The 26,640-nt window shown below is 42.2% G+C and overlaps 1 protein-coding gene and 1 long non-coding RNA gene across 7 annotated transcripts; one reads left to right on the top strand and one right to left on the bottom strand.

Moving 5' to 3' along the window:
* Positions 1–419: 419 nt before the first annotated feature.
* On the bottom strand, positions 420–1,770 carry LOC134482858 (uncharacterized). The gene is made up of 2 exons (XR_010059478.1): positions 1,294–1,770; positions 420–1,049 (listed from the first exon to the last, which is right to left on the bottom strand). It is a non-coding gene; the product is annotated as an uncharacterized LOC134482858 (long non-coding RNA).
* On the top strand, positions 788–21,544 carry Mtpap (mitochondrial poly(A) polymerase). 6 transcript variants are annotated; one of them, XM_063276480.1, is made up of 10 exons: positions 826–966; positions 2,717–2,835; positions 4,717–4,889; positions 5,607–5,840; positions 7,105–7,329; positions 9,909–10,120; positions 10,650–10,876; positions 19,140–19,232; positions 19,497–19,570; positions 20,259–21,544. In XM_063276480.1, exons 5-10 carry the CDS (start codon positions 7,285–7,287, stop codon positions 20,616–20,618), a joined length of 1,011 nt encoding a protein of 336 aa, XP_063132550.1. In that variant the 5' UTR covers positions 826–966; positions 2,717–2,835; positions 4,717–4,889; positions 5,607–5,840; positions 7,105–7,284; the 3' UTR covers positions 20,619–21,544. The 6 variants fall into 6 exon arrangements, 5 of the variants coding, with proteins under 5 accessions (NP_001386243.1, NP_001386242.1, XP_063132550.1 ...); XM_063276481.1 differs by having other exon boundaries at positions 963–978; NM_001399314.1 differs by lacking the exon at positions 2,717–2,835 and having other exon boundaries at positions 803–966.
* Positions 21,545–26,640: the final 5,096 nt, after the last annotated feature.

Here is a 26,640-nt window from a genome sequence, read left to right as displayed (position 1 = left end):
ATCTGATGCACTCTTCCGGTGCTACAGTGTACTTACATATAATAAATGAATAAATCTTTAAAAAAAAAAAAAGAGTTAGAGGACACGTTGCTTTTGCAGAGGATCAGAGTTTGGTTCCCAGCACCCACGTGAGGTGGCTCACAGTTCCTGGCATCTCTGGCCTCAGGAGATCTCATGCCCTCTTGTGGCAATTTTGGGCATTGCACTCACATGTACAAATCTACATACAGGTACCGTACACATAATTTACAAATGAAGAAAAATGAATTTTCCCCTGTTGTGAGATGGAATGCAGGAATATAGTTCAATTAGTAAAATCTGCTTAGAAACAAATGGAGAAAATTAGGGGAAATTTAATTAAAATTTGAGTTAGTGAAAGGAACTCGATAGTGGTACAATCCCAATAAAGTTACTAGCACTTAGCACTTTAAAAAAAAAGATATTTATTTAGGTATTTGGTATTTTAAAAGTGCATATTTAGGGACAAAACAATAACTTTGGTCGTCTGACCTGAGTCTGACTTCTGAGGCTCATTCACCTTCCTTTTCAATAAGATGTGAATAAAACGTAAGAAGTTCAACTCTGTATAATGGAGTAGCAACACCTCACCAGAGTTCAGTGAGGCAACAGAAAGTTAAATTCAGAACACGTAAGTTTATGCAAATCTCAGCGATTTCCATTTTGACCTCCCCATTTTGCTTTCTACTCCACATTGCCTTCCTAGTTTGACCCAACAGGCTTCCCGTTGTCGCAGTCTCTCGGCGCGCATGCTCGCACAGAAGCCGGCTGACCTCTGGCGTTTACTTCCTGCTGCCGTGACAATGGCTGCTCGCGGCGTGGGGCTCCTGACCCGCTTGCCCCTGTGTTCCCAGAGAAGGAGCCGAGTCCCGCACTCTATTTCCAGGCACCTCAGTTGTCCAGGAACCAGAGTCGCGAGCGTCGGGAGCGAAGAACAGCCTTCGGGGGGTGCGGAAACAGGTGACCGGGCTGGCAGAGACGGGCGGTGGGCGAGCGGCTACCGGCCTCAGGGCCTGGTCTCCCGCCTGTTACTGTGGAGGACGACAGCCGTATAAAACCGTGAAATTGTTTAGACAGGGACACAGTTGTTCAACACAAAAAAACGTTCGCGGTGGTTATAACAGTAATCAGTATTGCTACCCAGTGTGTTTGCTCCATCCCTGACCTCAGTCTTTTATAATCTACCTTGGTTAGGCTTACTAGCGCTTTGATGAAAGATCATGACCAAAATCAACCAGGGACGGAAAGAATTTGAGTTAACATATTTCGACTCACCGTTCACTGAGGGAAGCCAAGGCAGGAACTCAAACTGGTCAGGAGTCTGGGGCAGAACCTGATGCAGAGACCATGGAGGTTTGCTGCTTACCGGCTTGCACCTCGTGGCTTGCTTAATCTGCATTCTTATAACCGGAACCACCAGTCCAAGATGGTACCACCTACATCCCAGAGACACCAATCATTAAAGAAAACGCTTTACAGACTTACCTGCAGCGGAATCTTGATAGAGCCATTTTCTCAGTTGAGGTTTTCTTGCTTCGAATGACTCTATAAAACTAGCCGGTGCAATATCCCGCAAGATGTCCCCAAAGGCTGAATAAACTAGAGCCCAATGAACAGCCAATTTTCCTGGTTCTTAGAACCCTCTGCCTAGGAAATGTCTGTATTATTTTGGAGTTTTCAGCACAACCCTTTTGGTAAAAGAATTGCATCCGTTGTTTCAACAGGTACCTTGAAAATGTATACACTTTGTCTGTTGAGATTCCACTCTCATTGAACCGTCCTTGTATCTTAGTAACCTGTGGATAGTTTTCAGAATTCTACAACAGCCTTGCAAGACATCTGATGTATGTTGAAGTGACTGAATTGGACTTAGCAGAAGCAGCTTCTGTTGAGAATTCTTTAAGTAACCCTGCAAATCCAAATAAGGATTGTGCTAGACACTATTGTAATTTAGCATTTGTGTGGTGGCTTAAGTTTGCGAACATTTTCATATGCTCTTTGGGACATAAAAGAAAAGCTGTGGAGTAGAACAGAAGGCATTATTGCCCCATTACCGTTTAAGTTTTATCTATTTTCGGTGTGCACATGCATGTGTTGTGCGTGTGGGTATGGTTGCATATGTGTGGGCATGTGTGGAAGTGCAAGTGTATGTAGGCACGAGTGTGTGGCTGATTCAGAGACTTATCAGCACTGCTCTTCCAACCTGGTCATGGAGGCAGGATCTCTCAATCCAGCCCAGAGCCTGAAGGAGTGACTAGTGTCAGTCGTTGCTCTGGGAACCCTCTAGCTATTGCAGTGGGCCTTTGCCTACCTGGCATTTACCTGGGTTTTAGGGATCCGAATTCTGGTCTTCAAAATTGACAGTCACTTTAACCAGCGAGCCATCTCCTCAGCCCTGTGACTCCATTTTGTAGATGAGAAGGAAAAAAGTAAGTGTACCTTCCAAGCTTTGTGCAGAAAGCATCAGTGAAACTCCGCTGACTGTGAGGCCTTCCTCTTTTCCAGCAGATTACGTTCCACATTCGTATCATTAGGATATGTGGTGAGGGGGGCCAGGCTGAGCCTTTGCATGAAAAGAGAAGGCTAAGGTCAAATTGACAGGAAGCAGAGTAGTCTCTGTCCTTAACGTGAAGAAGATAGTCTTCCATACTGCTAAGTAAGTAAACATAACAATTCTGTGGATTGTACTCCTTCCTAGATACCGAAGTGAAGTACTGCAGAGCTGGAAGACAGTCTACTGTGGTGTGCCTGAACTCTTCACACACCTAAGCAAAATTTGAAGGCTGAATGCAAGTTGGCCAGATAGAAAGCGAGCAGGTGGGCATTTCAACAGGGGGATGGAGGCAAGAAAGTTGTTAGTATGTAGTGTGTGGCAGGTATGTAATGTGTTATACCGTGCCATGTGTGGCAGGTGTATAAGGTGTGTACAGTGCCATGCGTGGCAGGTGTGAGGGCAGAAGTGGACAACGAAAGGCACGTGGTGCCAGCAACCTACGCTGTGGCATTTAGACTTCAGTGTACAGGTAGAAGGGTCACGTTGGCGGGAGTGTGGAGCATTGATTGAGGGAAAAAAACATGATGGGACAAAAAGGAGTGCCTGAGTCAGGCCTGAGATGAATGATGAAGGTTGATGTGGAGTGGATAGTAGGGCATGTAAAAGTGTCTTCAGCATTAGAACAGAAGAGGGGGGCACATGTAAGTGTGTCTTCAGCAACTAGGGCAGGAGGGAGAAGATCGGTGTTTCTGCTTGTTTACTCACTTGCTACAGTGCTAAGCAGCCAAGGCCCAGAGTTCTCTGCTGTGCCCTAAGAGACCTGGCTTTGAACAGTTGCTGATGAGGACAGTTGAGGGTCCAGCAGCTTGCACTGTCATAAACCCAAGTCTCCCTCTTCCCCATGAAGTTAGTCTTGGAGTTTGCTAAAGTCAAGATAGGGCATTTAGAGTACTTTCTTGGTTGGTCTCAAAGCTTTTGATTTTCATGTGTTACAACTCCCATTCTATTCAGTCTCTGGAATTTTGTTGGGTGTGCTGGTATCAAAGTTAGTGCTTCTTAATTTATAGAGTCTGTCCTTTCAGACTTAGAAAATGCACTTCAAACTCTCCATCGAAAGTTAAGTATTTCGAGGGGAAAGTGAGTTGTTCATTTTCTTTTTTGTGGCTAATGTATCTAACTTGTCCTCATCCCTCTCTGTAAAACTCCTTGTCTTTAGGAAGGTTCAAAGATTTTCATTTCTGGATGGTCTTGCATTTCACTGCAGAAGGTGACCTGGAGCACGGGACTTTCCTGTCTATCTTCTGATTGGTGGGGTTACAGACATGTACTTTTCACACTCAATTTTATGTTGTATTGAGGATTGAACTCAGGGCCTTTGTAAGCTAGGCAAGTACTATCTCTAGCTTTAGATTTTAATTTTATTTCCCTGCGGTAGAATGCCTAGTCGATAGCAAATGGGTATCAATTGTTTGAGATGGAGAAAATCTTTATAGTAACTTACAGCATGTTAAATGTCTTGACCATTGTTTGATTATACGTAGACTTGTATTAATTTCCTTTAGGCTTTTCAGTATTATAGATTGTACAGGTTTTGTATGTGTGTATTTGCGGAAGTGTTGAGTGAGTGGTTTTACTTTCTAATTTTTGCAGACTGTTTCCAGCATTGGTCTCAGGTATTCCAAATCACAATTTTAATCAGAGTCACAGAGACTGTAAGATAGGCCAAGGGTGGTGCACACACCATTAGTACCAGCACTTGGGAGGCAGAGGCAGGAGGATCTCTGAGTTTAAGTCTAGCCTGGTCTACATAGTGAGTTTCAGGCCAACCAGAGCTACAGAATGAGACTTTGTCAAAAGGAAAATAAACTAAAATATGTACACATTAAGATGAGTATTAAAAGACCAGGACGCAGACTGTGCAGGTATGCTGTGCTTATGGCCAAGCTTGATCACCTGAATTTGGTCCCTAGAAGCTACATAGTGGAAGAAGAGAACTTACTCCCAAAAGTTTTCTCTGACCTCCATATATGTACCAATGCACAGCCGCATATGGGCTCACAACAAATAAATAAATAAATAAAATTTAAAAATAATTGATTAGGATGAAATCATTTTAATTATATACTTAATCTTCATAAACTTTATTAATATATGTTTTAAATTGTATGTGTGTATTATTAGAAATGTTTTTGTCTCATTTGTAGGCACTGAAGACAAGACCCTCCAAAAGAAATTCTCTGAGGTGCAGAAAGAGAGAAGAGAACAGGCCCAGCGGACTGTTTTGATACATTGTCCAAATAATATCAATGAGAAAAAGTTTCTCAAGTATCTGTCCCAGCATGGATCCATCAGTAATCATTTCTTCTACGAGAGCTTTGTATGTATCCAAACTCTTCCCTAGCTTGGTGGATCTGCTGTGGGAGTAGGCTGGTGCTTTGTCATATGTGAGCGAAGGTCTCTGGCCTGTTTACCCATTCCTTCATTTCTTTAATGAGGCTTGTCTGCCTTGGGTGTGAGAAAAGAAACCCTTATTGCAGTGTTTCAGGATTATAGTTGGGGTATAGCTCAGTCATTATCTAGCACACTGAAGACCCTGGGTTCAATCCTCAGCATTGCAGAAAGAAGAGGAGTTGTCAGGACCTTATAATGGAGTGACCCTATAATCTGAAAATCTTAGAGCAGTGGTTCTCAACCTGGTGGCTTCAATTCCATTTGCAAACCTCTGTCTCCAAAAATATTTACATTGTGATCCATAACATTAGCAAAATCACGGTTATGAAGTAGCAACAAAAATATTTCTGTGGTTGGGGTCACCACAGAATTAAGAACATCGAGAACCACTAACTTAGTCTGTGCTGTTGATGTTGGCAGAAAGAGGGATCTGAGCTGTCCTGTTATACTGATCTTTTCAGGGCACTGTGATGTTCTTTTCCTAATTTACTTGTAATGAGTTGTGTTAGAATGGCATCATTTGTAAAATTGAAAATGCAGTATTTTGTAATGGTTATTTTGAGGATGCTATGTTAATGTGTTGAAAATTCATTGTGAAGCATAGTTTGTTTGGTCTCTTTCTTTTCTTGCACTTTTCATGTAGGGTCTCTATGCTGTTGTAGAATTTTGCCAAAAAGACAGTATAAACTCTCTGCAGAATGGAACACATACTCCAACCCAGAGCACAGAGGCTGCAATTCCATTTAAGTCACGTTTCCTGAACTTAAAGCTGAAGAATCCATCTAACCAAGTATCTGGACAATCGTTTGTACAAGCAGACAGCCAGTCACCTCCTTCAAGCAAGAAACTCTTTGAATTGCTGAGTTACGCAGAAAGCGTAAGTTTGCATGTGTATGTTTGTGCATTACAAGCGTTCTGGCACTCTGCTCCATTACTGTTTAGTGGGTACAGGGTTTTATAAGATGTGAAGAGTTAAGATGTATGTGTAGCAATGTCTGCTAAGAATTGATAGATGTGGTCTCTTGGGTAGATTGTGGGATAAGTATGTGAGGTTATCTTGATAATTGGTATATGACCTCAAAATTACTATATGGTTTCCTCCTCATATCTTTTAGAGCAGTGAATTGCAGTCATAAATGCCTTCATGGCAAGGCATTCTTGTATCCATTGAATCCATCAAGGTGTACTTTTTAAGTGTGTATTTGCTTGACTCATTTTCTTTTACAACTCAGATTTTTTTAGTGAATGGAACTGGTTTAAGAAATTCTACGTGGGGGCTGCAAAGATTGCTCAGTGGTCCTGATTCTACTTGGGGGCTGCTTGAATTCTGTGTTTCTTCCCTTTGACACTGGGCTCCCTTTCTGCTCTGACCTTTGTGCTTGTTGTGACCTCTTGTCAGATGCTTCCTTCCTTCCTTTTTGCTGAAACAAAACTTTCTACTTACTGCTTACAAAGTTGTTTTTATTCTAACCAAGTTTTATTTTGCTAGTGTTTTTAATAGTAGTATTAAGAATCAACTTTGGCCAGTTGATGGTGGTACTTGCCTTTATTCTTGGTACTCAGGAGGCAAAGGCATGGGGATCTTGGAGTTTGAAGCCACCAGCCTGGTCTACGGAGATGGCTCAGTGGAAAAACTGCTTACTGTGTGAATTCGAGGACCCATGTTTAGATCCTTAGCATCCACATAAAAGCAGAGCCGTCAAGGCATGAGCCTGTAGTCCCTGCTCTGGGATGGTAGTACAGAGACAGGTAGCTCTCCACAGCTCCCTGCCCAGCACGTCTAGCTTAAACAGTGATCTCTGGTTTCAACAAGAGACCCCATCTCAAAAAATAAGGTAGACAGCATTTGTGGAAGAAACCCAGTCTTAATCTACATAAATACTGAACCGAAAGCTCTTGCGTACACTAGTATATCACAGGAGCGTGTGTGTGTGTGTGTGTGTGTGTGTGTGTGCATGTGTATGTGTGCATGCGTATGTGTATGCACAAGTGTGAGTACATATGCAAATACATTTTTAAATCTTCTTTTAAGGCTGAGGAAAACAATTGTATCTTTAAGGTAAATTTTGTTAGAGTGAAAATGACATTACTTTACAGAACTTAAACCTCTGTGTATTCTGTCCCTTTCTTTGGCCAGCTAGATAGACGCCCAGCTGACCGCTCTTCTGAAGGCCTTCCAGCTCACGGAGGAGAATGTCAGGCTCCGCCATCTCACCTGCTCTCTGATCGAGGACATCGCCGCTGCCTATTTTCCCAGCTGTGTCGTCTGGCCCTTTGGCTCCTCAGTGAACACGTTTGGCAAATTAGGATGTGATTTGGACATGTTTTTAGATTTAGACGAAACTGGAAATCTCAGTGATCACAAGGTAACAAGTATCTCTTTGCACCACTATAAAATATTAGAAAAGGGAAGTCTTTGGACCTAATAAAATTATAGCTGTTGACTTTTAATTTTAGTGACCATTAAGGAATGCAGTCCATCTGCCAGTGATTACTTGGAGTTGTGAAGTCTTTCTTTGTGTTGGTCTGGTGTGGGGTCACTTACTGTGCTGCTTCTCCGTCTGCAGAAAAGTTGGCTTCCTCAGGGTTTCGGGGCACTGATGTTCATTTTGAAGTGCGTAGGTATGGTGGATATCAGTGGGTTTTAATTGTCCCAGCTGTTCATCCTCTTTTACTTGGTTTACTTGGTTTTGCTTAGTAGTCACATGGTCTCTTACCTACTTTCAAACAGACTTTGAACCATCCTGTTTTCTACTTTTTTATGTGACAGTTGGTATTCTAGCTGTCAGCCTTTCTGGAGGTTATCTTAGAGTGCGGTCTAGTTTTCTCAAAATCTTAGAATTGCATTTCCTGTTCTAGAATGGTTTTTGTTAGCACAGCCTTGAAAAGATTTGTCTCTAAGAGTTAAGGCCTACTTCTGCCTCAGCCTTCTTGAAGCTGTCCTTTCTTTTCTCCCCACCCTGCTTAAAATAAATCACCCATCATTATTTTTGTACCTTTTGGATACTTCAGTCTTTTGGGTCTCTTCCTTCCATGTCTAGCAAGTGACTGGCCTGACCGTCTCCCCTGTGTCCTAAGCTGAGCAGGGCAGGTCTGTGTCTGTGGTTTACCTCCACTTAACTGATATCAGCAAAGAATGGAATGACATCAGAGTTAAATGTGTCAGATTTAGCAAGATTAACATGTGTTGGAAATTGGTTTTCTCCAGTTTTGCTGTTTTGATAGAAAGTCTTATGTGTTTCAAGATTTAGGCAATAAAAGTAAAAATAGTAACTATGCCCCAAGTAGTGTATCCTGTTGTCTGAATGACTGGTCTGGTCTGTGTGCTTAGTTTCTGGGGTTTTTTTGTTGTTGTTGTTGGTTTTTTTTGTTTTTCTTTTTTGGTTTATTTTTTTTCCTCATTAGATTTTCTTCCACGTGTAGTACTATAGGAACAGCAAATATGAGAACCACTCTTAGAGTTAGCTGTTTCTCAGTTTTTCTGTGTATATAATGTATGTGTGTACATACACATGTGTGTGCTTGATAGAGGTCATGGTTCAACATGGGTGGTCACCTGGATATGCACACACATGAATGTAATTGTCTGTAGAGGCCAGGGTTCAACATGGGGTGTCTTCTTACCTCTCTGAGACGTCATCTCTTAGTGGATTCAGCACTCTGATTGACTACATAAGCTGTCCAGTAGCACTGTTATATGCAGACACTTGTCCATGGAGCTGTTTCTTAGCCCTATTTGTCAAAGTTTTGTTTATTTGGTGGGCAAACGTTGGTGTATTTTTTATCATATGAGTCATATAGTTACATTGTTTTATTAAGGTGCAGGGTTTATTGGTCTGATTAGCCTACATCTTCTCTTGCTTTTTTATATCATTCATTCTAAGCTCCATTATGCTTTGGTGACAGTCGGTGTCCTAGATCTCAGTGGCCTTCCTCATGGACTATCTTACTGAGGCTGAATCCAGAGCAGCTTAGCATCAGCTCTCTGGCCATTTCTTTCTGGCAGCCAGGCTGACTCATGTGTCTCTGCCTGTGTCCTTCCTACCAGTGAAAATGCTATGGCTTGTTCTGATCCTACCTAAGAATGATCTAGGAAGCCTCTGCTCACATACAAAGCCACACCCACCTGGGCACAGGGCAACTTCACTGGCTGTCCTTGGCCTGGCCATACTTCCCAACTCTTTTCTCTGCCTCTCAGTCCACTGCTAAGAACTGGAGAGAGAGAGAGAGAGAGAGAGAGAGAGAGAGAGAGAGAGAGAGAGAGAGAGAGAGAGTGAGTGTCTGTGTGTGTGTGTGTGTGTGTGTGTGTGTGTGTGTGTGTGTGTGTGTGTGTGTATGAGTGTGTTGTTACCTGCACCTCTTCCATATCTTTACTTATGAGAGAGCAAGTCTACAAGTCTAGCCTCACTCCTTTACTCTCTGCTCTGCAGATTAGAACCTTTTTTAAAAGCCATCTTGGGATGAGTTAATTTCAAATACATTTGTTACTATTTGTTTGAAATGGATGATCTTTTTCTTTGTTCACTTTTCTGTTGACCTCTACATAAGGAAGCCTTCGTTCTTTGATTTCTCTTGCGGATCTGTCATTCTTCTGCCTGTATCCTCCCACCTTTGTGAGTAATGTGTCCATTGGGGTGTTGACTGGCTAAGTGAAAAGGGCAGGCGTACGTTCAGAGTATTAGTTCTTCATGTACATACTCAACTGCAACACATGTGTTAGTCTTAAGTCAGTGCTTTTGCAGGTTAGCCCTTGTATTTCACAAAACCCACAGACTACCAAACAGCTTTAAGTCTATTTTACTATGATCCCATATGTCTCAGTGCTGCTTTGTTTGGCTAAAAGTTACTTAGACTCTTAAATTCTAAATCATCCTTTCTCTAAAGTTTAAACAAAAATTTCTTTTCCTCCAAATCCCCTCATAATTATCAATGTTTTCATATTCAGAATACAGGGAATTTTTTAATGGAATTTCAAGTGAAAAACGTTCCCTCTGAAAGGGTTGCGACCCAGAAGATCTTATCTGTAATAGGAGAGTGCCTTGACAATTTTGGCCCTGGCTGTGTGGGTGTTCAGAAGATACTCAATGCTCGCTGTCCACTGGTGAGATTCTCCCATCAGGGCTCTGGATTCCAGTGTGACCTGACTGCCAACAATAGGTATGACTGGTAAATGACTCGCGTGGATGTGGCTGCTGAGGCCTTAGCTTAGCTCGGGGCCCTTTACCCTTTACCCATCCTTGAGTACTGAGCAGTCTGTTTCCATATGAGCTCACCAAGTGCGGCGTGATGGCACATACCAGTGATCCCATCCTGGGAGTGTGAGTCAGGGGGCTGTAGTTGTCACTGGCAGTGACTGTGGTTGATATTTGAGCATTTACACTGAGTTGAATATTGGGAATGCATAGCTGGTCGGCTTTGAGCAGGCTTTGATGTAACTCAGGCTGGACTCCCGCTTGCTTTATAGCTGGGGCTGCTCTTCAGCTCCTTGTTGCCATGCCCCCGCCTCCCATGTGGCCTGAACTGCAGTGCTTGTCACCACGCCAGCCAGCATAATGCTTTGGTTTAATCACAGTTTTCAAAATGTAGGCAGAAACAGTGAGATCTGTTCCCAGACGTGTCTTTTATATGACCCATGTGTCTTAACTTGGGGTTTGAAGTTTTAATTTTTAACTTTTCTGTTTTGAAGTATTGCTTTGAAAAGTTCCGAGCTCCTTTATATATATGGCTCCCTGGATTCAAGAGTAAGAGCTTTGGTGTTCGGTGTGCGATGCTGGGCTCGGGCACATTCGTTAACAAGCAGTATTCCTGGTGCTTGGATTACAAACTTCTCCCTAACAATGATGGTCATCTTTTTCCTCCAGAGAAGATCACCCCCCATTCTCCCAACTCTGGATTCTCTAAAGTCCATGGCAGGTAAGACTAGAAGTGGCCTTCTTTCTTTTTGACACTGGCTAGACATTTACCCTGTAGAGTCAAAGCGCATGTATTTGTAAGTCATGTCATTTATGCTTTTATTTTTAAATCTAAAAATACACGGGTGTAAATTTTAATTCTGATTACAAATTTTAAGTGGGGTGTGTGTGTGTGTGTGAGTGTGTGTGAGTGTGTGTGTTCACCATCATTCATAGGAGCTGGTGTTGTCAAGCTCGGCCTTTGGAACTGGGAGTTGTGCTTTATTTGTGTCCATCAGCAACTTGTTTATCCTAACCCTCCAACAGTGGAGCCTCTCACTTGGCTGGCCTAGTCTGAGGTGATGTCGAAAATGGACATAGGTCCAGCCGTGGACCTGATCATAGTTCCCAGGCTTTCCAGATTGCACTGTGGTGTCTGAAACTGTTTCCTGATGTTGTACAGATTCTCAATGTACTTAAGTTTGAGTTTAAAATTAGTCCTACATATATAGTGTTTTAAATTCAGCATGCTATTTATATTATGAATAAATTGAAATTTTGATAGCTTGCCAGAAGAGATGGAAAAGTATTCTAATCTGGAAAAGGAAGAGAGTTCAGGGTACATATGTACACACCTTTATAGTTGTCCCATTGTACATGTTGCTCTGAGGTAATTCTCAAGTGTATGTGGGTCTTCTCTTTTTAAAGTAACCCTGAAGGGACTTTATTCCTATGTAATGAGTCATGAACTGTGTGCTGGTGTTTAAAGCCATCTGCTGTCTAAGCGACAACGTCTTCTGCCATTCCTCCCTGTGTGCTCCCATACTCACCCACACTATGGTTGTTCTCATAATTTTTTTATCTGCTACTTTAGTCATAATTAAATTTTTGCCTGGAATGTGCTTTCTCTTCTCTCAGACTAAATTATCTCTCTCTGCTACCTTCCCTTAATTCAAATCAGAAGTTCTTGAAAACGCAGCAAATGTTAGTATAGCTCACAACTGAGCTAAAAAAAAAAAGCTGAATCAGTGGGTTGCCAGAGGGTCAGCAGGGCGGGGTGGGACTTGGTCTCAAGTCCGAGCCTGAAACAGAAGGCAGCGGCCATGTCTGTGGCCCCTCTTCCCTGGAATCCTTCTTTCACAGAGTATTTAGTGACTGTGTCAGACAGACAGTTTCCAATAGCTGACAACCTGAAAAGGCAAGACAGAAGCAAAACGAAGGTGGATTCTCAGCAGCGAACAGCTTAGAAACAGCCTTCTTACTGTGCTGCTGGGTGCGCTGACGTTTAACACTGAGAAGTGAGCCTGTCATGAGCGCTTGGGATCTGGAGGCTGGAAAAACAACAACAGCAACATGGAGCGGACTACTGCTCTGCCCCAGTCTCAGTCTCCAGCCTGAGTCAGGCCTTCTCTGGCCTGCCCTGGCCCCTCCCCCAGCCTCAAGGACTCCCCTGGCATTGCTCCCACAGTTCTTTCCCTTCCCTCTGGCTCCTGAGTGCTCACAGAGATTGTTCATGATCAGGTATCTACTGGTCTCATTCTCTTTCTTGGAATTCTTCAATATCTTCCTGGTATCTACCAGAAATTTTAATTCGAGTATTGTTTATAAACAGACTAAAGTATGTGTGAGACATGGGCCTGTAGCTCAGTAGTCCAGCACTTGCCTAGCAGATACAGGGCTTGCAGTTCATTTCCCCTCTAGCCGCCTCCTCCAAAGTATTCATGCTAAGTCATTTAAACATGCCATAAGAGGTTATTTTAGGAACTCCTTAGTTTTCCACTTAAAGACATCCAGCCATTGATTTTTCAGACTTGATAAGCAGTTAGTTCTTTATAACACATTGTAGATATGGTTGTCAGTCAGTTCAAAGCAGAATTTATTTTTTGCTTACTTTTTAATTTTTGATTTTAAAATTGCCATGAAAGAACGTTTCTTAACATTCTTTACTTTAACATTACTTAGCGTCTGTTAAGTATGTGGTAGAAATCACTGAGGTGAACTTAGTTGGAATGTTTTTCCTGTTTACATATTTAGAGTTATGGCATTAGTACTTGCTGATTTCCATAAAGCTCATATTAGTGTTGATTAAAAAGTCTGTGGCTATGAGAAAAAACAATGTTAAACTCAAAAAATGTAAGACATCTTAGGAACTCTGTCATTAACTGCCTGAATGGCTTTCATATTTGATTTCTTCTGAACCTCAGAATAGGATATTCTTACCAGTTTGTTCTCTTTGAAGTGATTTTGTTTTCTTGCTTGTTTATTTAATTCCTGGAGTGCCCTTCAGAACCTCTAGATCTTTACAGACCACCGTTCAGAACCTAGGCTGAGGTGAAAGCCTGTATTCTCAGTATTGCATACCTGCCCTTTGTAACCTTCCTCTTGATTGTCACTTCCTCTTTTTCTCCTGGGACTCTTCTCTGGCTGGTCTCAGGTGATTGTGTCCTCTCTGTACCTGCTCCTTCACCTCTCCCCATCCGTGTGCTCTTGATCTGTCATACCACCATCCGTGGAGAACTGTCCTGCTGCAAGATGAGTCAGGACAGCAAGACAGACCCTGTGCTGCATGGCTCTCATTTGCCCTGCAAGAAATGGTGCTCCGTGTGCTCCCATGGGCTGGGTACAGGTCTACTTCAGCAGCACACTGTTGTAACCATGTAACGTACTACAGGAATCACAGCTTTGCTCTCTCTGGTACTACCCTGCCAGCTCTTAACGACATAGCTTGATTTTTACCTCTTTATTTCTTATGTAAAAGATATCATCACAGTATATATTCTCTTGGATCTGACTTTCCAGCATTATCTTTGGGAGCCACAATCATAATAGTATATTTGGAAATTACTCATTCCATTGAGGAGGACGGCATAGGTAAGATGAAAAGAAATATGTAGTGAGGAAATTGAAAAAATATAAACAAAGTCCTAGGGATTCTGTTGCATAGGTAATTTGGAGAAATGAGGTAGACGTCATTAACAAGAAGATAAATATAGAAAACATGGGAAGTAAACAATATGAGCTCTATGTGCTTGTGCATGTAGCCAGTTTGAATAGTATTTTCACCTTTACTCTACATTTGATGCCATCACATATCAGTTTGAATTAACTAAAAGTGGGAGGACAAAGACAATAATGAGAATTATTCATCATCCTCTTACTTTATTAATAAGGTTGTAAGATTGCCTCTGTCCAGATTACCTTGAAACATGTCAAGGTACCATCTGTAACTCTGTCGGGTTTCTGTGGGGAGGGGTACACACCTCTACTCCTCGAGCAAAGTCACACATTCCACTGACCTCTGCTGCCTTTATTTGTCCAAAGGAAAATATCCAGTTTCATCTTCTTTAATAGAGAAAGTAAGTGTGTCATCTCCAGTTCTCATCTTCATGCCTTCCCTTCAGTCTCAGAGGAAATGCTCTCTCTGGTATTTTCTGGGCTATTCCCTGTGTCTGTCTTGTTTGTGATTACAGTTTTTCCATATCAACTGTGTACCAAAATGTAGAACTACCTAAAGCCACATTCTGAAGTCCTCCCAGAGTGTCCTCAGCAGCTCTGCATCAGGGACTTGGGCTCTTTTCTACAAACATTGGGCTTGCTGACCTCACTTCCTGGAAGTCCCACTCATCCATAGGATTTGATTGGGGGTTTGCCCTTGAAGTTCAGTGAGTCTGAATAAATCAACTTTTTCCTTTGTAGATTATACTTTTGAATCTTTGTAAACTCTGCCTAACCCTAGGTAATAAAAATGTCCTTAAAGTTTCTTTGGTAAGTGTCATGTTTTACACTTAGTCCTGTTATCCATTTCAAGTTAGTTCTTTCTGGCCTCTGGATGTCCAGTTATTCTTAGCACTGTTTGCTTTTAAAGCAGGGTACACTTTCTCTGTCGAGTTCTTTTTGTACCCCCACCAAAACCCAGTGGCAGTAAATTGTCCATATTTGTGTGTGTCTATTTCTGTACCGGTGCGACTGTTCAGGTGGTGCCTGTCTCCCTCTTAGACTGTAATGCTTACTGTGGCATAATGTGATTGCTACAAGTTCATTCTGTTCAAACCTGCTGTGTCTGTCTACAGAGAATTCTGCTAGGTCCTCAGAAGGGTTGATGTCTTACTAGGGTTAGTCCAGTTATTTGTGTTCTTAATCAATTGAGTTGACAGTTTCATACATATATTTTGGTCACATGTGTCTTCTCCTCCACCTGTCCTCTCCCTTTTTCCCACCAGATCTTCACCCCACTTTCACATTAGTAGTCAAAGGTGACTGTCTATCATATCAGACAGACATTGTCCATGTTTGGGTGATACTTAAAGAAGGAAAAGACTAAAACACCAAACCATTTATGGTGCTTGAATGCAAAATGCTTGAATGTGGAAAAAACAAAGATGGTCTTACCTTAAATCAAATTGCCTTTGAGTTTCAATATTTTCTATGAAATCTTTTTAGTGAAAAGAACACCGTGCGGCTAGTTTTGTAGAGTTATCTGAAAGGAGGGGGGCCTTAATTGAAAAATGCCTCCATAAGATCTAGATATAATTAATCACTTAATCTTTATTTTTAGAGGTTTTTTTGGTCTCACAATGTCTGGGCATTTTTCTCCTTACAGAGCTTTTGCTTATATATTATGCTTCCCAATTTTGTTTCCATGTGTCTTCTGTATGTGCAAATATATGTGTCTCTGCATTTGTCTGTTTCTTGTGCTTTTTCTTCAGCTGTTTTTTCTATTTGTATGTTTTCACTTTATCTTACTTTTCTTAAGCTGCCTATTTGTATTCTGGGACAAAAAAGCTCCGGACATGGGTTGGTGGGGAAGTGGAGAGCACTGAGAGGAGTTGGGGAGGGAAAAACCATAATCAAAATATATTGTATGGAAAAAATGTTTCCAATTTAAAAAACTACTAACAGAAAAATAAGAGTCATATTACAAATACTTCTGTAAACACAGTCAATTAAAAACCCAGAGCCTTTCTCTACTGATGTATTTATCTTAGGTTTCCATTGCTGAGATGAAACACCATGACCAGAGCCCAGCTTATGTGTCCACACTGCTGGTCATCACTAAAGGAAGTCAGGACATTGAGTTTGTTAGCCATCTACTACTGGTGTGGTTGTGTACCCAATGAGACTCCATTGGAAAAATCTTTCCTTTCTGATTGATCGTCAATTGGAGATAGCTTCTGGTGGACTAGGATTGGGAACTTGTGTCTCATTTCCCTCAAACCTGGGTCCCCATCTAGTGTAGACCGGTGCAGGCCCTGTGCATGCTGCTACGGTCTCTGTGAGTCCTTATGGGATTCAGTCCTGTTTTGTCTGTAAGGCTTTGTCTCCTTGGTGTCTTTATCCTCTCTCTCTTAAGCTCTTTCTGCCTCCTCTTTGGTGGAGTTCCCTGATCCCTGAGGAGAGGGATTTGATAAAGACCTTCCATTTAGGACTGAGTGTTCCAAGGCCTCCCACTCTACACAGTTTTGAGTCTCTGTATTTGTTCCTATCCTTTCCTGGAGGAAGCTTCTCTGATGATGAACAATATATTGATCTATGAGTATAGCAAAATGTCATTTGAAATTATTTTATTGCTATGTTCTTTTAGCAGAACAGTGGTATTTGGTTTTCCCTTAGGTCCATGGCCTATCTAGTCAGGTTCTTGGCCACCCAGGCAGTGTTGGGCGTGAGTTTCATCTCATAGGAGTGGGCCTAACTCCAGTCAGATAGTGTGGTTGATTGTTCCCACAACTTCCATGCCACTGTTGCAGTAGTGTCATGCAGCCAGGTCACCATGGTAGATCGAAGAGTTTGTAGCTAGTTTGTTTGGTCTTTACTTTTCTCTTCTGGTGGTGTACAGAGTACGAATGCTACTCAATAGGAGTGAAGGTTCTAGGTGGGTACCAGCTTGGCTTCTGTGTGATTAGTGAGCTATGTAGATGATGTCTTCAGCAGTAGGTCTTACCGTCAGTTTGTAGCCAGTAGCCTTGGCAGTAGCTTGGGTTGCTTAGGGGTTTCCATGGGGCCCCTTTGTTTGTAATGTTATAAATCAGAGACACATTTCCTGGGGTGTGGGGTAGGGCACAGCTGCTAAAAGACAGTTAATATATTTGACTTGTGCTGTGTCACAAAAAATAGGAGCTATGCGTGGTGGCACATTCCATTAATCCCAGCACTTGGGAGGCAGAAGCAGATGGATCTCTGAATTCGAGGCCAGCCTAGTTTACAGAGTGAATTCTAAGACCGCCAGAGCTACACTGAGAAACCATGTCTCAGGATGGGGGATACACACACGCACATGTGCATGCGCGTATACACACACTCACACACACACACACAAACAAAATATATATATATGTAACATATATATATATATATAAAATCTGTTACTTGACTATTAATATATATATTTATATATGTTATTGTAAAAATATAAAAAATAAAAAAGTAGGGTTGTCTTTTACCTCGCTAGGTCCCGCACAGCGCAGTGCCCCAAGATATCTGCTGGATATCTTGCCAGAAGCACACATTCCAATTCCTTGGCAGCCCAGCCCAGTTGCCCCACACTCCATTACACTTAAATCTACACATGAAAGAACACACAACACAATAATCTTTGACCCAATTGGTGAGACATAATTGCCCACCTAAACATACAAAGCCCGGTATCATCCATCCATTAAGAACATTAATAACAACCTGTAAATACACAGAGAGGAATCTTAACATCACCTGCCATATTGTCCTGCCACGCACGGCTTCTCTCTCTTTCCCTCCCGTCTCTTCCTCCTTTCTGTCCCAGTCTCCTCCTCTTCCTTCAAACTTCTCTCCTGCCCATCCTTCCTCTCACCCAGTGACAGGCCTCCTTCTATCCTGTACCTGCCCCTCACCTGTACTTTACAAATTCAATGGAGAGGAGGTTCTGGTGAAGTCCCCTGAGTCCCGAGTCCGTGACTAGGCAGCTGACCTTGGGGCAGTGGAATTAGCATCAAAATACAGATAACTTCAGGGCAAACCACAACATACATACATACATACATACATACATACATACATACATACATACATTTCAAAGAAGTAAAAGTTTTCCTAGCTGTGTGGTAATGTGTTGGCTTTGTGTTGTTAAAGCTTTGGGCATGTGGTAAGGCTGCACACTGTGGTGGAGGACACATGGGAATTTTATATATATTTGAGCAGAAGGGGAAAATGTAGATCCCTCCATTTCTTCCCTTCAAAGGCATGTATGTCCTCATTATGTGTTTACCACCTCCCAAAATTAACAAGCTGAGAATAAGTCTCTAACACATGGGCCTTTGGGGACACTTCAGATTCAGATTGAAACGGTAGAACACATAACACTGCAAGGGAAATAGCTCAGTAATGTAGATCTTAGTTTGTAAAAAATGTAAAATACATTAAATAAAGAGAGATTTTCTCTTTCTAGTTTTCCCCTGGGAATTATAGACATCCACAGTTGTTCAGGTTATAAAGTGTCTGCTATAGAATAGATATGGTTGTGGGTCACAGGAGAATGGTCTTTTTATTCCTAGAGTGGGGCAGTCTGGTGAGATCATGCCTGTAGTCAAATGCCGTTAAGGATGTTTCAGGAGAGGATGGCTTGTATTGGGAAATATTCTAACAGGAGCTGGTTGCTGATCAGCCTTGTGAGAGTGCACTTTGCTTTTGAGAAACATCATGTACACTGTATATCGGGACTCATACTAGGGTTCCTGTGGATTTCATGGTATCTGTGGACTTAGCAAAAATAAGGAAAATGACTCCATCCAAAGATATAAATGCTAGTAGGAAAGTGAATGCCTGGTTTAATGTATTCTTACTTTGTTTTCTGTATTAATAAATTCTGATTGCTCAGGAGTTCTTTGTTTGATAAATTAACAGTTTTTAAACCCCTTTAAAACAACTAGTTTTAATCATTCGATAAAAACATAAAACAATGTTAAGGATGGAAAAGAAAATCAATCTCTGAGTGAGGATGTCCCGAAGTTTGTTTAGTAGAAGGAGGTAAAAACTGCCTGTTTTCATTCATTTATAACTAGAAAACTCATTACTTCAAAAGATGGGTTAAAGTCTTTGAGTTACTAGAAGCTAACTTTAGTGCAATGAAGGCAATGCAGCAATCGTTTCCACTGTTGTGAGATTGTTTCAAATCCTGTGTAAGTGGAGTTTGCAGATCTATGAACTAACTACAGACAGCATGACTAGTGATAGGACGTTGGTATTTAACTGGGTTAACTCATAGTCTGAAGGAGGAAATACTTTACAGAATGAAACTCTCTTTCTGTGTGTTTAAGATGCTGAAGACAGATGTATTCTAGAGGGAAACAATTGTACATTCATCCAGGACATAAATAAAATCAAACCTTCTGGAAACACAGAAACACTAGGTAAGTCTCTCTCTCTCTCTCTCTCTCTCTCTTTCCCTCCCCCTCCCCCCCCCTCCCCTCTCCCCTCTCTCTCTACTCTTCTCTCTTTTCTTCTCTCTTTTCTCTCTCCTCTCTCTTCTCTTTTCTCCTCTTCTCTCTCTCTCCCTCTCCCCTCTCTCTCCTTTCTCTTTCTCTTCTCCTCCTCTCTCCCCCCCTCCCCCTCCCCCCTTGTTCCTTTTCAGATTCTGGATTCTGACAGATTTTCTTCATCTTATTTTCTTGCAGAATTACTACTAAAGGAATTTTTTGAGTATTTTGGCAATTTTGCTTTCAATAAGAATTCCATAAACATCCGACAGGTAAAGACTGTGTCAGCATTTGTTGTAAGCTGGCTGTCTTTTGTACTAGTGTTCTCATTCCATTCACTTGTAAAGTACTTTAAAGACTGCTAGATCTGAGTAACAGTCATGAGGTAGAGCTGGGATGGGCTGTGGCACTTGACTGAGCTCAGCATCCAAGGAACTGCCAGAGCAGGAGGTAGCTCTGGCATCTGATGTTGTCGCAGTACCGCAGTACCGAGATTGCAGGCATGTGCTACCACCACCCTGATTCCTGGTCCCTAGGATAGATCTCTCTGCTTCCCTCAGCTTCAGTGGTTGAGGCTTAATTTAGTATTTTCTCTCTTTCTCTCTCCCTCCCTCTCTCCTTCCCTCCATTTCCCTTCCATCTCTTGATTCAGGCCATTCTCTTTTTAAGTAAAAGTTGTATTATGTAAAGAGGGTTTTTTTTTTAATTAATGACCTTGTCCAGATACCTGTCACCTAAGGATTGACATCATTATTCATAGATCATAAATCTAAGTAATTGTCTTCAGAGAATACTAGTAAACTGTGTGGGAAAAGAACAGTCTGGCCACATCTGCACTCATGTAAATGCATCTGTACAAAGACCCCTGGGAAAGCAGTTCTGTACTCTGTCTTGGGCTGCTCTTGTGTGTTCCTGGGAGCTAAGTCCTTACATATGTGTCTTCTCTGTTGTGGTCTGCAGGGAAGGGAGCAAAACAAGCCTGATTCTTCTCCTCTGTACATCCAGAATCCTTTTGAAACATCTCTTAACATAAGCAAAAATGTGAGTCAGAACCAGCTACAAAAATTTGTGGAATTGGCCAGAGACAGTGCCTGGATTTTGGAACAGGAAAAAAAGGATCAGCCTTCTTCCAGTAGCCATCCCTGGGGGCTGGCTGCCCTCCTGCTGCCTCCTGGGGCAGGCCAGACATCTCTCTCTCGGAAAAAGAAGAAAAAGCCGATGAGTGAAAAAGTCAAAGGCTTGTTAGCATCCATAAAAAGTAACAGCCCTGACCGTTCTACAGATGCCAGTGGAAAGAGAGCCGTCAGTACACAGGCGTGATGGTAGCCCTTTGGACTTCTGGGAAGAACTGCCACCAAATGTTAGCAGGCCTTAACGTTTATATATCTGACGTCATCACCCTTTTACTTGGTCAGAAGTTCTGGATATTTTCTTCCAATCAGGTGGAGTTTATTAAAATATCAGTGGCAAAAAAAATTGCAAAAGACATATTTGAACTCTGCAAAGTGAATGATAAAATGAATTTTTATCATCAACTTGGTTGATAGTTCTGTCAGTTTCTAGTTGGAAATCATTTCAAACCCCTTTCAGTTATCATCATATATAGGTAATGAATGCAATAAAGCTTCAAAATTTGTATTTTTAGTATCTATTTTCAATCAAAGTTCTCTTAGGTGTTTTGTCTTCTGAATGAATAAATATATATATCATATATAGCCTGCTGGGGATATATCATATATATATATAAATAAAATAAAGCAGTGGGCTTGTGTCCCATCAGGTTCCTTAGGCAGACCTTGTCTTTGTTGATTTCCTGCTCTTCACACACCCCCTCCCACTTTTCTCCCCCACTAACCCTCAGTTGGATTTTGCTTCATGTATGAGTGACTGTTCTGCTACTCTGTCCCTTCCCCTCCCCATAAGGTCCTGCTCCCAAAGGTCCCCAGCGTTTTATGACCTGTACCTCATACATGCTTATGCTTCACGTAATATCAAACATGAACCCAAGGTTCACACTGGAGAGGAAAGGAACAGCTTTTTCCTCCTGGATCTGGTGGACTTCAAGCAAAGTTCCCCCATTCCCAGTTAAACAGGTTGGGTTGGATTTCCCAAACTGTGTCTCTAACACATAAAAATGCAGTCATTGTGTTCTGTGTTCTGGTCAGATATGTAGAATTGTGGATATATTGTACTTTCAACTCAAATTTTATTTTTGTTTTCAAGAATAAAACCCTGTTTCTACTGAATTGTGATAACAGTATTTCTAATATTTCTTCACTTTTGGTTTTGAGATCTCTCTGTAAGAAACGATACCTACACAGAGAAATAGATTTTACATTCTATTCTGTGCGAAGTAGCTTTCTTTGTGAGGTAGAGATGGTGCAGTTTAGAAGCCATCTCCTTGGTGGGTCACTGTTGGCTGCAGAATGGGGGTAGTAATAGCGCCCTCTGCTGTAGGATGTATAATGGCTAGCTGAGGTACAAGGAAGGTGCCCATCACACCGTGTTACAGGCTGACACAACTTTAGCTTTTGTATGTGTGCCTAATGACAAACCTTGGAGCAGGGCCAGGGACAAGCACCGCGTTCTCTCCTGTTCTTTAAGATCTGTGCACATGCAGCCTGCTGGGGATTTATCATTAGTGTTACTGTGTAACTGGGTCGAGATGTGCCATTTACACTCCTGAGGTCCATGTCAGCCCCTGGAGTCTAAGCACTTAGAGGGATGCTCAGCTTGCTCTCAACCACGCTCCTGCCCATGCTTTTGACTGGGACATTGGGGGGCGTAACTTCAGTCCTGTGTGTCCTGGGCAAGCACTTGTCACAAGATAAATCCTAGAGTTCTAAGTCTTTAATATTTTCCTGCTATTCAAAATTTAACCTTAGAGCAGGTAGTGGTAAACTTTTTAAAGTTTTCGGACAGAATTCTAAGGAATTGGAATAGTTTGAGAAAGTCTTCCCCAGGGGGTTTCTGAAGGGTGTCTGCCCACAGGGCTGTGAACTCACATCTGAAGCCAGACCAGTGGTAGTGCTCTAATGGTGTCCAGCAAAGGCATTTGTTCTTGAAGCTCATTTAGCTGACCAAGAGCTTTGTGTTAATTTTAAAAGCAATTAATTAGAGTTTCTAGCAAATGATTCTATTTCCCTAGTCACAGGTGTTTAATCAGAAATTTATAAAAACATAATTTTTTAAATTTAAGAGTTACTAAGCACATACGGTGCATGTATATGTTAATATTCTGGTTTTTTTTAAACTTACAGCCTATTGTCTCTTACCTCGACAATGACAATCTGTCTCACTTTTCCCATTGAGATGTGTGTGTGATGAATTTTAATGCATGAAATTCTGTTATTGAGATAGTCACTGTTGATCTGGCTGGCCACAGACTCACTATGAAGTAAAAGATGAGTTTGAACTCATGATTCTCTGCCCCTGTCTCCCAAGTGCTTGAATTACAGGTGTAAGTCACCATACCTGGCTAAAATTTTTTAGTATGCAATTTTAAAATAAAGGTCTTAGGAACTTTTTTGCTGTAACATTCTTGTTAGAGGGAAGTAGGTGTTTTGTTCTTGTGGGGTGTGTCTTCCTGCTGGTGCTGACGTGTTCTCTTCCTGATACCAGGGTCAGTTGATGCCCAAGACCCTTTCACGGTCCATTTAGGGATTCTCCCATTGAGCTACAGCCCAGCCCCATAGTAAATAATTTTAAACTGTATTTAACTGAATATACACTACAGATAATATACTTCCTCATATCTTTAGTATAACAGAGCCGTGTGTGTGTATGTGTGTGTGTGTGTGTGTGTGTGTGTGTGTGTGTGTGTGTGTAGGCCAGAGTTGAGCCTGAGTATCTTTCTCAGTCACTTTCCACTTTGTTTTTTGAGACAGGCTTACTCATTTAACTTGGTACCCACCCGTTTGATTTGCTAGGCTGGGACAGCAAGCCCCACGGATCCACTACTGGGACTGCAGCTGCACGTTGCCATCTGCAGCTCCCGCATGAGTGCTGGGATCAGACTCAGGTCCAAGTACCTCCCCTGCTGACTGCCGACCCAGCAATCTCCCTTCCCCTCCGGCATTTTTTTTTTTTAAATTATAAGAATGTGTGAGCACTTGGCAATGATCTTCCTGAAGTAAAACTACACGGAAAGGACAGATATTCAGGCTTTCCCCAGGTGCCACTAGGCTTTCATTGTGTAGTTTTTACCTGTCACAGCTTTATTGAGTTATGAAAGTAACTTTGGTAGATTACCTGGATCAAATGGATTTGAGCTCTGCACTTCCAAGGATATATAGCCTAGTAGACTAAGTCCTGAGATTATTGCCCACCTTTAGGAAATTGGATAATTAGCCAGAAATGGTCTAGGAATTGAGTAGTAGCCTCAGGCAGTTTGGGAAAACAGCACACTGTCCTTCACAGCCAGAGGTCTCAAGTGTGTGGGAGAACGGGGAGGGCAGCTGGGATAACCTTGCCCTCATTACAGCGCTCCTTTCCGTTCACTACACTATAGGCAGTCGAGGGCAGGCAGGACTAGATTTTAGATGCTCCTGGAATTTCATAGCCTTAAAGAAGGGCTATTTTGAACTCCTAGCCTGTTGGCGTGGCAGTAGAGGAAGGCTGTATTCGCATGTCTGAATAAGAAGTACAGAGACGTCTGCTGCAAAGCCACGGGAAGGGCCAGCCACAGAAAGGCAGCAGCTCCACTGTGAGCTCTCTGCTTCCTGGAGCGTGGTGGCTGATGGTGAGTAGCTGTCACTGTTCAGTCTGCTAACTGGTACTGGATCACTCAAAATCTTAGCATTTTGTCTGACATAATGGGATCAATAGGGTAGATAAGGACCAAGTGGGGATTATCCCAGGAAAGGAAATGAGTCCGAGTGTTCGAGACCAGGAGGTGTATATTACTGCTTAAGAGTTGAACAAGGCCATTGTACCGGTTTGTTTGGCTTTTGTTTGTTTGTTTCTTTTACTTATTTTCCAATTTGATTCAAACCTAGACATATCTGGAAAGAGGGAATTTTCATTGGGAAAATGCCGCTGTGAGCTTGGCCTATAGACAGGTCTGTTGGACAGTCCCTTGATTAACTGTTATTGTGGAATGGCCCAGTCAGTTGGGCAATGCCACCCTGGGCCGGATGCAAAGGAATAAACTGAACAAGACCCAAGCATGCCAGTGAGCAGCAGCCTCTGGGCCGGTGGTCCTGGATGCAAAGGAATAAACTGAACAAGACCCAAGCATGCCAGTGAGCAGCAGCCTCTTAGCTTTTGCTTCAGTCCTGCCTTCAGGTTCCTGCTCCAGTTCCTGCCCTGACTTCCCTCATTGCAGAATATTTCTGGTTTTGAATTTTTGGATTAGGGATGCTCAGTGGTTAAGACCTCTGTAATCATCCCCATTCAAGTACCTGAAATCGGAAGCACTCTGGTCCCAGCATTTTGGATTAGCACTGCTCAACCTGTGCCATACCTGGAGTTCATGAAGTCTAATTAATGAAACTCTAGGTTGGTCCTTCTTCTGGTTGTCATTGAGTGTACAGCATTGAGGACCATGATTCATGCTGTGTACTCAGATGAATCGATGTGATGAGCACACTATGAATCTAGGGTGCATCGTGTCCCCTGCCACCAGTTCCTTCAGTGTGTCACTTGGTAAGGTCCTATCAGGAAGCTTCTGTGACAGTTTCTGGATCTGGGCTCAGAGGAATGCATCTGCCGTTCTCATTAAACTTGGATATGTTTATTCTGCCTGGGCTGAGCAAGAAGGCATGTTCTGCTGACCATAGAAGGTAGTCCTCAGAGCTGGCTGCTGTCTTGCAGGGAAGCAGGCAGTAATCACGTCTAATTTCATGTGGATAATTGTGAGTGTAGTGAGAGACTGAGAAGCTCAGTGGGCTTGCAGAGATCATTCCCCAGTTCGGACAGTTAACTCATGGCAAAGGGTTTGAGTCTATAACTCACTGGCTTGCCGCCTGTGTTTTCAGTCTAAACAATTTCCATCCATTCTCTTATTATTTATTACTGGCATTGATAACATGCCAGTGTAACCAAAACATAGAAACTTATTAACCATTGATCACCCCTAAGACTAATACCAGTCTTCTGAGGAACACAGTGGCTCCCTGAATGGCTTTGTTTGGATAGGACCCATTTATTTATGACTTTTTTCAAATATTGACCTGGCTCCATTTTTATTCTAAGCATCCAGCTACATCGATTAAACCTTTTTGTTTACTTCCCTTCTAAGTCTCTCCTTTTATCTCTCCATTTACTTCTGACCTATATTACAATATATCATTTTTACATCTAACTCAAAATCTATTAAACTATATTTTAATTGAGTTTTGTTTCTTGTTTTCTTTCTCAGTTCTACACTTTTGCCAAAAAAACCTTCCAATTTGGTTGGAATTCTCAATTCAAGTACCTGGTCTTCTCTTCCTGTATACAACAGCTTGAGGCCTGAACGTCGAGCCTTAGTGACCCATTCCTCCATGGCTCTTCTTGTTTTAGAGGTACTGATTCCTGCCTAGCAGAAACCAGTGGTACTCAAGTTCATTTGTGTGGTACCACGGCCTGTGAGAGGGGATGATGTGCTTTCGAGCAGAAGACTTCCTTTTGTGTCTAGGTGGTGGGCAGGGATACTTATTACCTTGGCTCCTCTTGTTACAGAAAGGGTATGAGAGTTTGAGGACAGATTCAGTACAGTTTAGTTTGTGTTTACCCAGAATTGTAGCACTGGCAAGAAAGATCTCATCCCAGGCAGGCATGTTCAGCATGTGTCCACATTGCTTTCTAGTTGTAAGCTACTGCTTCAAGACGGGTTTCCCAGACTTGTCTCACAGCAAAGATTGGGCTCTCCTGCAGTTTACTTCTGTCAGACCTGTAGTGTTTTACCCCTTGAGCACTCTGATGTATTCAAGCTGCTGGCTTTTTTCCTCTACTTTTTTCTGCTCTGCTTTTACTAGAAACCCCTGACGTCTGTTGACCCCAGCCCCTGGCCCTGTACAGGAGTAGGTATTGCTCAGGGGCTTCTACTCCTTGTAAGGGGTTCCAGTGCTCTCACTACCAGCTTGTTCGAATGGAGTTCTGTGCACACACCCGACTGGAGCCACACTTACTCCATTACCACGAAAGCAGAGACCATGCCCTCCTTTAGAAATCAGCATCACCAAACTTTGACTTCCAGCCTGTGATTTTTCTCAGATTCTGCCCATGCGAATTCAAGGCTGAATGTATGCCATGTATGAATGTGTACAAATGCCACGTATGTGTGCCATGTGTGTATGCCATATATGATGTGTACGGATAAATGTGTACATTCAGAAACTTCAAACGACCAAGAAGTAGA

Source organism: Rattus norvegicus, chromosome 17 (genome assembly GCF_036323735.1).
Source record: "Rattus norvegicus strain BN/NHsdMcwi chromosome 17, GRCr8, whole genome shotgun sequence".
In the NCBI taxonomy this organism is placed as follows: domain Eukaryota; kingdom Metazoa; phylum Chordata; class Mammalia; order Rodentia; family Muridae; genus Rattus; species Rattus norvegicus.
This window is presented reverse-complemented; position numbering and strand designations above follow the sequence as displayed.

Bases quoted from the DNA above. Each gene is read 5' to 3' on its own strand.
- Mtpap (NM_001399313.1), top strand. From the start codon at position 822: ATGGCTGCTCGCGGCGTGGGGCTCCTGACCCGCTTGCCCCTGTGTTCC. The intron at 7,330-9,908 runs GTAACAAGTATC...TTTCATATTCAG, and splicing joins GAAATCTCAGTGATCACAAG to AATACAGGGAATTTTTTAAT. The intron at 10,121-10,649 runs GTATGACTGGTA...TCTGTTTTGAAG, and splicing joins GACCTGACTGCCAACAATAG to TATTGCTTTGAAAAGTTCCG.